Here is a 12,128-nt window from a genome sequence, read left to right as displayed (position 1 = left end):
TTACTGATGAAATTTATCCAGAAAACGTTTTTGAGGCTTGATTTGAGTCTTTCGTATTTCATCGCAAACAGGTCTTCTTCTTCCTGAGTCTGTAAAATTTTGTTTGCTAGTATAGGTGTTCTGTGCCAGAAATTGCTTTTCGATTTTTCGTAATGATAATTTTTATGCGCTAAGTTATTTTTCGTTGATCTTCTTTTTGGGGCTGTAGATTCTTTGAACTGAACAAATTGTCTCCAATGGAAGTTGTATTGGTCGTTTATTATTTTGTGAGGCAAGAGAATGTCGTGCATTTCGTGGTAGAGAGACAGTGGAAGCAGGTTTAATCTAATCAGTCTGTCTTTATAGTTGATGTTGTTACATGACAGTATCCAACGTGTAGCTTTTCTTTGGACATCTTCAATAATTTTTAATTCACACTTAATTGCTTTCCATATGGGTGAGCCATGTGACACAAATGGGGTTACATATCCACAGTAGGAGTTCAGTTTCATTTTTAAGCTCGCTGATTTTAAAATATTTCTTTTAATTAAAAATAAGCAGCCTATTGCTTTTTGGGCTCTTATTTTTGCGTGTGCTGACCAGTTTAGGTTGTTGGTTATTTGTATACCAAGGTCTTTTTCTGAACAGGTTTTTTCAAGTATATGGTCACCGAGATACATGTTTAGGTCAAGTTGGGGGTCTTTGAATATTATATTGTGACATTTTTTCAAATTAAGACTCATGGAATTATCTTTGCACCATAAGTTGATTGTGATTAGGTCATGTTGGAGCAGGGAAGGGTTCGTTGCAACAATTTTATAATCGTCTGCGTAACCATAGCACGAGTTGGTGAGTGATGACGGTAAATCGTTGATGAATGTAATGAAGAATACTGGCCCTAACAGTGAGCCTTGAGGTACGCCGCTACTAACTTCAAGATGGCTGAATACTGCCGCACCTATTCGTACTTGCTGTTTTCTGTTGGTTAAGTAGTTTGCTAATAGTTTAAGTGCGTTTTCTGATATGCCAAATTTATTGAGTTTATATATGCACAAGTCGTGAGGAACTTTGTCGAAAGCCTTTTCGAAGTCTAAGTATATTGCCTGTAGAGACTTGATATTAGGGTTATCAAAGTCATCATAGATTTTGTCGAGGAATGGGAGCATTTGCAGAGTTGTCGATCGTTTAGGACAGAAGCCAAATTGGCTGTCATGGATTTGCGAGAAGATCTTTGGTGAGATTTTAAGGAAGATCAGTTTCTCTAAGACTTTGGATACTGCAGTTAGCAGGCTGATGGGCCTGTATTTTGTGACCGATTGGTTGTCTCCATTTTTAAAAGTTGGGATGATTTGGCTAAGTTTCCAGATCGTTGGAAATGTTGCATTGTTGGTGATGGTGTTATAAATCAGTTTTAGAGATGAAATTATGCTATCTGCTAAATTGGTTAGAACTGTGTTACCGAGTCTATCTGGTCCTCTTGCTTTTTGGAGGTTTAATGTTTTACGGATGTCGTATATCTCATTTTCAGAGAAATTGAAGCATTTGATTGAGCCAGGTAATTCAGCTATTGGTAAAATGTTTCCATTCTGTTTAATGTTAAAAACGCTTACGAAGTAATTGTTTAGAAGATTAGCTTTACCGTGCTCTGTTGATTCCGTTTTTTCATTCCAGTGCATTGTTTTTGGAGTACTTGAGTTTTTTCGTATGCTTTTAAAGTAATTTTGGAGCTTTGAGAAATTTCTGCCCTTGAAAGTTGATTCTTCGAAATTTTTCTGATCTAATTCGGATAAATGATCTACAAGGTTTTTAAGTCTTTCAAGATTGCGGTTATTAGAATGAGTATTTTTAAAGGCTACTTTTTTTGATGCTGTGTTGAGTCTTTTGATAATATTGGAGGTTTCAGGTGTGATCCAAGGTGCTAGGTTCATACGGTGTTTGGTCTGTTTTTTCATGAGTTTTTCTAGTGCTATATATAGCCAGAGGTACCATGAGTTGATTAAGTGGTCAATGTTAGAGTAGCAGTACGGTTGAAATGGGTGTTCCAAAATGTATTTGTTTAAAGTAATCCAATCGACGTTGTTAAATGAGAAGACACCAAAGTCCAGAAAGTCGGATCCGGATCCGTGTTGTATGGGAGTGGCTTTTTCGTCATTGTGTATAAGAGATGATATCGTGATTAGAAAAGGGTTGTGGTCTGATAATTCTCTTTCTTGGTGTGAGATGGTTATCTATCGTGGTGTTTAAAATAATCTTCGGGTTGTTGCAAAGGACAATATCTAATTGGTCATGAGGGGGTTCGATAAACTGTTGAAAGTTCATATCAGTAACAGTCTGCAGTACTAATTGTTCGTGTTTTTGGGTTGATTGCAAGGTTTGCCAATGCGTATTAGCGAAGTTGATGTCACCAACCAATATTAATGTACTTTTCTTGCTGAGAATGTTCACGTCGCAGGAATAACTTTTTACTCAGCTTATTCGAAAAAAGAGCTCATCCGTTTTTTTACGTTTCCCTAAATTATCAAATACCAATGGCTTTTTGACTCGTTGAAATTATGAAAGACTGGTGAAGTTACTTCGGTTACCATGGTAATTTCTGACCTTCTGATTTATAGTTATTGACAAATTGTTGGCAATGTCGGTGACCTTGAGCAGTTTGATCGTTCAAAAACTACAGCATTTTAGGCTAAATATTTTTTAGGAACTGGTTTTACGTATGGTAATCATTAAATGGATGAAATTGGACATCAAAGTGAGTAGTTTTAGTTTAATTAACTTCGTTCAAGTTCGTTGACCGAAAAAATACTGCCAACAATTTGGTATTAATATTATAAAATTATATATATTTATCTGTCTTTGGGATCACAGTGTTATGGAGGTTTGTAACGGAATCCGATGTTCCTCCATGTTAAAGCAGAGGAATTGTCTCATTGAAGCAACATTCGATTATGTTCTTTTCAGACATTGTCATGGATTCAGAAGTGCAAGTGCGTAAAATGGAGGTGGATTATTCTGGAACAGTTGAAAAACTGATACCAGAAGCTATTGCACAGGCTAAAGAGGGAGATATTAACGGATCAATTGAAAAATTGATCGCCATGGAAAAACAGACCCGTCTTGCTTGTGATGTTTTCAGCACAGAAAAGATTTTGGTAACAATTGTAAGGATATTGTATGATGCCCAACAATTCGACAGTCTTTGTGAGCAAGTAGTTGCTCTCTCAAAAAAGCGAAGTCAACTCAGGCAAGCCGTTACAAAGATGGTACAGGAGGGTTGCAAGTTCGTTGAAGAGCTTGCTGATGAAACCATCAAATTTAAGCTAATCGAGACTTTAAGAAGCGTTTGCGAGGGAAAAATTTACGTTGAAAATGAGCGAGCGCGACTTACCAAAATTTTAGCTGACCACAAAGAATCTCATGGACAACTGGAGGAAGCTGTCAAATTGATGATTGAACTCCAAGTTGAAACATACAACACGATGGACAGACGCGAGAAAGTCAACTTCATTCTTGAACAGATGAGATTTTGTTTGGATAATAATGACTTCATCCGTGCCCAAATAATCAGCAAAAAAGTGTCAACTCGTTATTTTGAAGATGAAGAAACTCATGACCTGAAGCTTCGCTTTTATCGGCTAATGATAAGACTGGACAAACATGAAGGTTTGTGGAATCAAAATAGTTTCGTAAGTTATTGGAGAGTCATTAAGTACTTCCAAGGCACCTGAAAGGAGTGTGAATTGTTACTTTTATCGCATTTTGTACCCGAACTTCAGTACACCTCTTAAACCCAGTCAATGGCAAAATTGTTCTTCTATTGAAAGAAAACTTAGTGTTTGCTGATCAATATTGAGTTTCTCGTTTTCTGGATTCAAGTAATGAATTAATTGTTTGCGTATTTTTGATTCAAGTGCTGAAAAACGATGCTTCGTTGAGATTGTAATTACACACAAGCGGAGCGTAAACATATTGAGTTATAATACTGATTCGGTCTTTTCGTTTCCCTGATTTTGGTTTAAAAAAACTAGTTAATAGCAGGTTACACGATTTTCATGTTTACACTAGCCAGCTTGTGAGCATTAGTGTGTTAGTACGAACCTTTTTTTCTAACCTAATTCGCAAATGAAAGTGTTCGTTAAAAGTGTCCACTTATTTGCTAGCTCTTTTGCTTTAATCACAATCTGTAGCATTGGAAATTTCATATCCTCTGTTCTCTGCATTATTTATGGCCAGTGTTTGTGGTTTATTAAGAGTCCGTGGCTGAGTAGTTAGTATAATAATAATAATACAGAATTTAGGAACAAAATCCAAGGGCTAAATCAAGTTCCGAGTTTTAACATTTTTATCTGATGTCAAAGTTTTTCGAGTTTAAGCAGCAGTCGCAAGCACAGTTGATTCGCCAAGTACATTAATCGCTCTCAGTAAATTTTTCATAGAAGAATTGCCAGTATAATTCAGTCAGTTTTTCTTTCAAATTTTTGTAATCCATCGTTATCAGGTCGAATCCAAGAAAAGCTGACAATTTGTTTACCTGAAAAGGTATTCGGTACCAGAAATTGTTCTTCGTCTTTTGTTTTTTCAGCTTTGAGATATCGAACGCGTTTCTGGACACTTGTCGGGTCTGGAAGGAATTTTTAGTGCAGGGCATAACGTGATCGTAAACAAAACAATCGTAGTTGTTGTTAGCAACTTAGTGGACGAAATGGAGTTCGTATAATTGTGAAAGAGGTTATAATCAAATTTTTTGCAGTCGTTGATTTTAAAGGGATAGCCGAGGAGTTAAGAATCTATCTGGTACCTTTGTTTTGTACATCTTCACTGCCTCTTAGTTCTCTTTTGTTGTCTATATTGCAATGGTTAAGGTTTTTCTTTTCGATTTTCAGTTTAAATTCAGTGTTTATTTCTTCAAGTTTGAAATTAGCAACCCAATAGTTGGATATTGTCAGAGTTTTCCCAGGTTTTGCGATTCTGGCCTCCATATATGAATAACCAAATCCTTTTAGTTTACGAGATAGGCAATTTTCGAGATTTTTCAAAATGTTCTAGAAAATTTAATTAAAAACAATTTCTCAATTTTTGAAATTCTCACCCTGTAGTTGCGTGCGGTCAGGGTACTCTCAGGAGTTGCAAATATTGCCTCCAATTGTCACTTCTCAAATCCTTGTAGTTTTCGAGATATGACGTTTTTGATGATTTTTTCAAAAATTTATCAAAAACTTAGATTTCAAAAATTCCCAAAACGTTGGAGATCTCAATCCTGTTGTTGGATATTGTGAGGGTACTCTCAAGGGTTTCAAATCTTGCCTCTGATTAGGGCGGCTCAAATCCTAGTAGTTTTCAAGGTATGACGTTTTTATGATTTTCTCCGAAGTTTTCAAAAAAAACTTAAATGTTAAAAAATTCCAAATGTTTTCAACATCTCAATCTTGTTATTGGAATCTGTGAGGGAACTCTCAAGGGTTGCGAGTCTTGCCTCTGAACTTGGTTGCTCAAATTTTTATAGTTTTCGAGATATGACGTTTTTTAGGTTTTTTTTTTTCAAATTTTTTCAGAAAACCAAGGTATGAAAAAATTTCACAAAACTTAAAGTTTTTATCTGTGTAGTGAGGCTCTGCCAGGGTACTCCCAGAAGTTGCGAGTTTTGCCTCCTAATTTGACTGCTCAAATCCTTGTAATTTTCCAGATATGAAGTTTTTTGTGATTTTTTTCAGAAAAATTTTCATGAAAATTAAATTATTTTTTTTTAAGTTTGAATTTCCAAGTTTGCTGTTCAAAGTTTGAAGTTGGGGGCTGTCAGAGTAATTGCAGGGGTTGCAAATTTGGCCGCCAATTGAGAATACACAAATCAATTTTGTTTAAGAGATACGACGATTTTTGTGATTTGTTTACTAAATAATTTGTTACAGTGAAATTCCCAACCCTGTAGTTGTGTTTTTTCAAAGATTGCGAATATTGCCATCAAAAAGACAGCTCAATTTTTGTAGTTTTCAAGATGTGAATACGTTTTTTTATAGAAAACTTAAGGTGAAGTATCTCAAAATTTCAATTTCCCAACGTTGTAATAAACTTGGTTTTCTCATTGCATTACAAAATAAAAATTTTCTACAAAGAGTAAAATTTACTTACCAGCAACAGCAAATACTGGTTATCCGGCGCATGCTAAAGATGTTTGGCAGTGCGGACTTTCAAAAGTGATGCAAAATTTGTCTGTTTTTTTTTGTAGCTCGACCAGTAGCGTGCCGATAGAGGAGTGTGGTGCGGACATTTTCACAAAAACGACTATGCTATGCTCGGTTTACCAAAAGGAAAATCGTATTTGAATGAGATATCTAGAAAATAGTTCTCATCGTTTTCTCTAACAGCCAATACGCAAAAAAAACTGTTTTTGGGAAAGGTATTTTAATGCATAGTAATAACCAATTAAGTTCGCAAGTGTAATTTCAAATAAAAAAAACTCACCAAACATTGTTTCTGAACCAATTTAAAAAAGACTCAATCCAAGTTTGGTACGGAAATTTATCTCGGAAATCATCTAACTTTTCTCTAATGATTGATGTCTTTGTGCAAGATTAGTAACTATTGTCTGTGTACGAAAAGTATTTAGTTTCTACACTGCCTTTAAATTTTGAATACTATTTGTTATTATATATCAAATTACAGAGTTTCCGTGTTTTTTTTGTAAGTGATGTCACTTAAATCTTCGCGCACTAGGTGGTCTAGGAGGACAGTCAGTTCAATAATGAGCACAGACGTGCAAAACGGCTTTTTTTCCACTTGCGAAGCGATTGTATTGGTACGAACCTTCTTTTTTTTCCAACCTAAATCGGAATTAAAAGTGCTATTTTTGGTGGCACTTTGAACGGTAGGCTGCTGTTAGCTGTATGCTATCGTATGTGATTTAACAGTTTATAAGTGAAAAATTAACACAGTTGATGCATGTTTAATTCATCAAATGAACCGAAAAAAGTTATTTGTTTTAAACAGCAGTACAATGATAAAAACTCGATTTCAGAAATTTTCCAACTCAATTTATCTCGCATTTTTTTTGAATTGCCTAATTCATACATAATTTGCTTTGTGTTTTTCATTTTAATACATGCAAAATTGTGTCTTTTTGTATTTGGTACCCCTTTTGCTGCATCGAATTGACAATTTATTAGCACAGGTAGCTTTGTTATTATTGGCTAGTTTTTGGTAAATTTAAGCATCTGTGGCTGGGTGGTTAGTCTCTAAAATGCAAGGCCGCAAATTCGAATCTTACACGTTGCCGAGTTTTTGCTCAATTGAGGCTTATTTCTACTTTTTCTTATTTCACTTGATAGAGCTGCTTTTTGGTCATGCTCTTGCGAGTGTTTGCAAAGCAGAGCTTTCTTGTGTTTGAATCTGTCGTTTTGTACGAGAATTGCATCTTTGAGTCTGCTTAAACACAATACATTTAAACAAAAACATCTTGAAACCAACATTTTTCACGTAACAACCAGCTTTGCATTCTTTACCAATTAAGATTTTTTTGATTGTTGGCTAGCAGAGGTTACTCTTGTCTCGGTGTAAAATAACTTTGAATTAAAAGAGGGTGAATTCTTTTTTTTTTGGCTCAATTATGAAATTTTTTTCTTTCAGGCTCACATCTGGACATTTGCAAACACTTCCACGCTGTATATGAAACACCGATGATAAAAGCGAACGAATCAGACAAATTCATGGCACTCAAGTCAGTCGTGCTATTCATTTGTCTGGCAGAGTATGGAAACGAACAGGCCGATTTCATGAACAGAGTTTCCCTCGACAAAAACCTAAAAGAGGAGCCCATGAAAATGTATCACAACTTGCTCAAGCTGTTTTTGACCTCAGAAATTATTTCCTGGTCTGCCCTGGAGGCAAACTATGGTAATGAGCTCAGGGCTGGATCGAAGTCGAACCCTCCGCCGGAAGTTTTCACGGGGGAAGAAGGCGAGAAAGCCTGGAAGTGCCTTAAGGAAAGAGTAGTTGAACACAATATTAGAGTGATGACTGAGTATTATACCAGAGTTAAACTGGAAAGAATGTCCATTCTTCTGGATTTACCGCCAGAGGAGGTGGAAATCTGCATATCAAAGCTGGTGTTCAAAGAAATGATATACGCCAGAATTGATGGACTGACGAACATAGTGAGTTTCAAGAAACCGAGAGACGCGGCAAAAGTTCTGGACGACTGGGCTGTGTCCATTAATGGCCTAATGAACCTGATGAGCCATACATCCCACTTGATTGACAAGGAATTCATGGTCCATAAATACGCAAATGCGAAAGGCGTAGCAGCTCGGTAGTATAATGACGTCATTGTCGTTATCAGTAGTTGGGGTGTAGTTTTGAAGGATTCATTTTTTCCATCAGTGATTGAGTTATTCCGGTTAATTTGTTTTAATTTGTAAACGCATGTTACCTTGATGCCGATATTGATAGGAATGTAACATGACATGTACTTAATTGAATTTAACACCAAGAGACCTGTTTTTAACTGAGTTGAATAGTGTGTTCTGATTGCAGCACTTAAGTGTTTTGCAAGCACGTTTATACAAAAAAGAATACATGCTTGGAAATTTCAAATCAGGAGTATAATCGTTCAATCAGTCTAGAAATTTACCGGAAAAGGATAGCTTCAAAAGAGATAATTGAGTTTTAAATGCGTTACAGTAAGTGGTTTCAAGCTAAAAATTGTCCTCTGAAAAATAGCGGGGTAGTTACGCAATAGAAAGAAGAAATTGAATAAGCCTTTAAATTGTTTTCAGAGTATCAAATGGCTCCTTTGCGTCGCATAGAAAAACCGAAAAGCCACAAGGGACGAAAGTTCCTACTGAATCGTGAACCGAAAATAGTTGAAAACGAGAAGTTTTCTTTGTTCTTCCGGTGTGCGTCTACGTGTACAAAAAGCTCCGAGCTGTTAGCGGATTTGCACCACCTGAAAAAACCGCATGCAGTATTTTACGGTAAAATGAAGCAGGAATTGTTGCCTTTTGAAGACCCAACTCCAGTTGAAAAGTTTTGTCGCAAAAATGACGCATCTTTATTTTCACTTTCCAGGCATTCGAAAAAGAAACCAAACGCGTTGATTTGTGGTCGACTTTACAACGGGAATATTTTGGATATGTTTGAGTTTTTAGTTGAAGACCTCAAACCAGTTTCAAATTTTCTCGGAAATTTACCCGAGGGAAGAGGAAACAAACCGCTGCTTGTTTTCGCCGGAGATGATTTCGAAAAATCAAAGCTGACTTCTCGAATCAGAAGTTTTTTCGTCGATTATTTCCGAGGAATTGTAACTGATAAGTTTTCATTGCAGGGAGTGAAAAGTGTAATTTCTTTCTTCTTAATTGGTGATTCGATTCAAATGATGCCATATGCAATCAAGTTGGCGAAAAGCGGCGTAGCAAAAGACAGCGCACCACGCGTAGATTTGGTCGAAATAGGACCTCAAGTGACCTTGAAAGTTGCAAGGTCACAACTTGCTACAGATGACCTCTATCAAGAGAGTCTGAGGAAGCCTAAAGAGTTGATGCCCTCGAAACGCAAGAATATATCGATGGACGAGTTCAACTCTCAGATGGGCAGGGTTCACATGGAGAAACAAGATTTCAGTCAACTGCAGTTGAGAAAGGTGAAGAGGTATAGACATCTGGAAGAGTCAAATGCCGGGTTGCCAGCTGAAATCAGAGAAAAACTGGATATGAAAACTGAAAATATTGACCATGAGTAAAATTGTATAATCTGTCGCCGAAAAAATTGTCAAATGGAATTGAGTGTCGTTTTTAATTTTTGAAAGGGGGAGTACCATGATGCCTAATCGTAGCTTTCGGGTGAAATAACACTGCCCAGTCCCGAAAAAATAATGCATATAGATCTTGAAACAAGGGCACTATAGTTGTTCTCTGTTATGAGCTGAACCGCTCGTATCTTTGTAATTTGCATAAGGGATTAGCTGCCACAACGTTATAGAAAGAAAATGATACAAGTAAAGATTGTTTGAGTTCAGTGGGTTTTGCTTACATTGTTTTGTGCGATCACTCACAAGAAATAAGTATTAGCACCATGCACAAAATCAATCGTAAAGTGGAGTAAAAAATATTTTGTAGCTTCATATGCACTAAAAGTTTTACAATCAGTTTCAATTGACACAGTTTGATTTTTTTGCGGTTTGGATTTCGTTTTTTTTTATGTCAATATGAATTAAATTACTGTATTGAAAGAACGTTACGTTTTCCAATAACAAGGATGCAACTGATGTGGAAAAAGTTGAATGATATTTAGTTTCAAAAAAGACTAGTTTTACAGGGTCGATTCACCTTGTAAAGACTAATGTAAGTCATAATATTTTTTTTCTCAGGAAAAGGCTTTAAGTTGTTCACGCTCATATTTGATTTTTCGCTGTTTGTCAATTGATGTCGTTTTAAGTTGAGTTCTTTTGTTTTGTTAAAAGGAAATCAAACTCAACTATCGAAGAGCCCTAGTGTAAAAGTCATAAAAACCTGATCAACTTCTAATTTCGAAAGTGGATTTTAACTTTCGGATTTACCAGCGGAAGTAAAACTATACGGTGTGGCCCAGTTTTCTAAAATTGAATTAATCTTATCAAAAAAGTCAATCATAATTTTTTCTTGAAAACTAAAGAGCTTTAAGGCCAGGGTTTCTTACATTCAGATTTAGAAAGTAGTTGACATGTTTTTCATTTCTGTTTCCTTGGTTCATCGACGTTTTTCCGATTATCAGTTGACTTTTTTGTCCATGATAAGTCTTATAGTTTCTTCACACTGAAATTTGATTTTTCGCGATTGGACTTCAATTTTTTTTTGAAGTTGATTTCCTTGGCTACAAAGTGAAAAAGTCACTAAAACCCTGATCGACTTCAAATTTTGAAAAATAATTATAATTTTCAGATTTTCTAGTGGAATAAAAACTTCACCTATTGATCCAGTTTTCTCAAATTGAATTAGTTTTTGTAAAAAGGACAATCATAAATATTATATGAAATTATAAGAGCTTTGAAGCCATCTCCTTTTGCTTTGAGTTTTAATTCAAAACTTGATCGTTTTTTAAAAAGAAAACAGATTTTTTTCAGTTTGCTTGCAATAATTAACTTTTTTCCAACTGTATTTTAGTTATAATTGGATTTTCTGGAGGAATAAAACCAAAACTGATGAAGTATTCTTATCGTTCGAAGATGATAGGATTTCTGCTTAGAAACTCGAATTTCTATTAGTTATTTAAACTTCGTGAAACTTCAACTTCTCTAAAAATTGCACTAGCTTATTCCTTACGTTCTGGCTAGTGATTTAGGAGAGCTTTAGTACCGTTCAAAGATCTTTAAAAAGCTAGCTTTTGCTTTTGGAAAAATTTTTTAGTATGCCACCAACTTCGTTTGGGTGATGCAAGCCACTTTCAGTTGCGATTCTGGCACTGAAAAGTGAAAGGGTAATCAAGATGGCGCTGATCAACCCAATCAATGGAATTTCAAAAGGTACCAAGCAGTTTTGGGGGTGCAGTTCCGGTTGTACCTGTGTTAAAGTTTCATTGTAAGTTCAAAACAATTGTTTCCTATCCAAATTGAAATCACTCGGAACTCGCTGACTTTTAAATCTCAGCATACGAATCGTAATTGGCTGAAATCTATTGAAACAGCAAATGGACCTTTAAGCCGACAAAGCCACATGATAAACCCAAGATTTCAGGATGCCAACATGCTAAGTGAATAAATTTGTCCGTTTAAAATAGCAAAAATTTTTGAAAATGTTTTTTAAATTGATATACTTGCTTTGAAATTTTTTGTCGACTATTGAAAACGGGGGGGGGGGGGGGCTTTGTATACTGGCGTATTTCAATTTTTTTAAATTTTTTTTCAGGAACCACAAGTAATCACTGGACTGGGTTGAGCGATATATCTTTTAAATCCTCTCAGTCGTGATTCGAACGAGATGAAAGTTTTCAATAAAAAGTTTCCATTGTGAGAAAATCACGTTTGAAAATTTTGATTTTTCGTCTATTTTCGAGCAAGTAAAGCAATCAAGTAACGTTCGTTAGGTATAAAAATCACCAATTTAGGTCAAAAATTGATAATTTTACTATAAAAATAATATAGTTTTGGGCTCCTTATATAGCGCTCCTCCGACAAAAACGTTCGAAAA

At 35.6% G+C, this 12,128-nt stretch overlaps 2 protein-coding genes across 2 annotated transcripts; both read left to right on the top strand.

Moving 5' to 3' along the window:
- Positions 1 to 2,940: 2,940 nt before the first annotated feature.
- Positions 2,941 to 8,462, top strand: LOC134845712 (26S proteasome non-ATPase regulatory subunit 12-like). Its single transcript, XM_063862766.1, has 2 exons — positions 2,941 to 3,639; positions 7,597 to 8,462. The coding sequence occupies exons 1-2, from the start codon at positions 2,946 to 2,948 to the stop codon at positions 8,280 to 8,282; spliced, it is 1,380 nt and encodes a 459-aa protein (XP_063718836.1). The 5' UTR covers positions 2,941 to 2,945; the 3' UTR covers positions 8,283 to 8,462.
- Positions 8,463 to 8,748: 286 nt separating this feature from the next.
- Positions 8,749 to 9,762, top strand: LOC134845953 (ribosome production factor 2 homolog). The gene has a single exon (XM_063863090.1). It carries the CDS (start codon positions 8,753 to 8,755, stop codon positions 9,704 to 9,706), a length of 954 nt encoding a protein of 317 aa, XP_063719160.1. The 5' UTR covers positions 8,749 to 8,752; the 3' UTR covers positions 9,707 to 9,762.
- The last annotated feature ends 2,366 nt before the right edge of the window (positions 9,763 to 12,128 follow it).

The sequence above is a fragment of the Symsagittifera roscoffensis genome, chromosome 5, assembly GCF_963678635.1.
Source record: "Symsagittifera roscoffensis chromosome 5, txSymRosc1.1, whole genome shotgun sequence".
Lineage (NCBI taxonomy): Eukaryota > Metazoa > Xenacoelomorpha > Acoela > Convolutidae > Symsagittifera > Symsagittifera roscoffensis.
This window is presented reverse-complemented; position numbering and strand designations above follow the sequence as displayed.

Bases quoted from the DNA above. Each gene is read 5' to 3' on its own strand.
- LOC134845712 (XM_063862766.1), top strand. From the start codon at position 2,946: ATGGATTCAGAAGTGCAAGTGCGTAAAATGGAGGTGGATTATTCTGGA. The intron at 3,640-7,596 runs GTTTGTGGAATC...TTTTTCTTTCAG, and splicing joins AAGACTGGACAAACATGAAG to GCTCACATCTGGACATTTGC.
- LOC134845953 (XM_063863090.1), top strand. From the start codon at position 8,753: ATGGCTCCTTTGCGTCGCATAGAAAAACCGAAAAGCCACAAGGGACGA.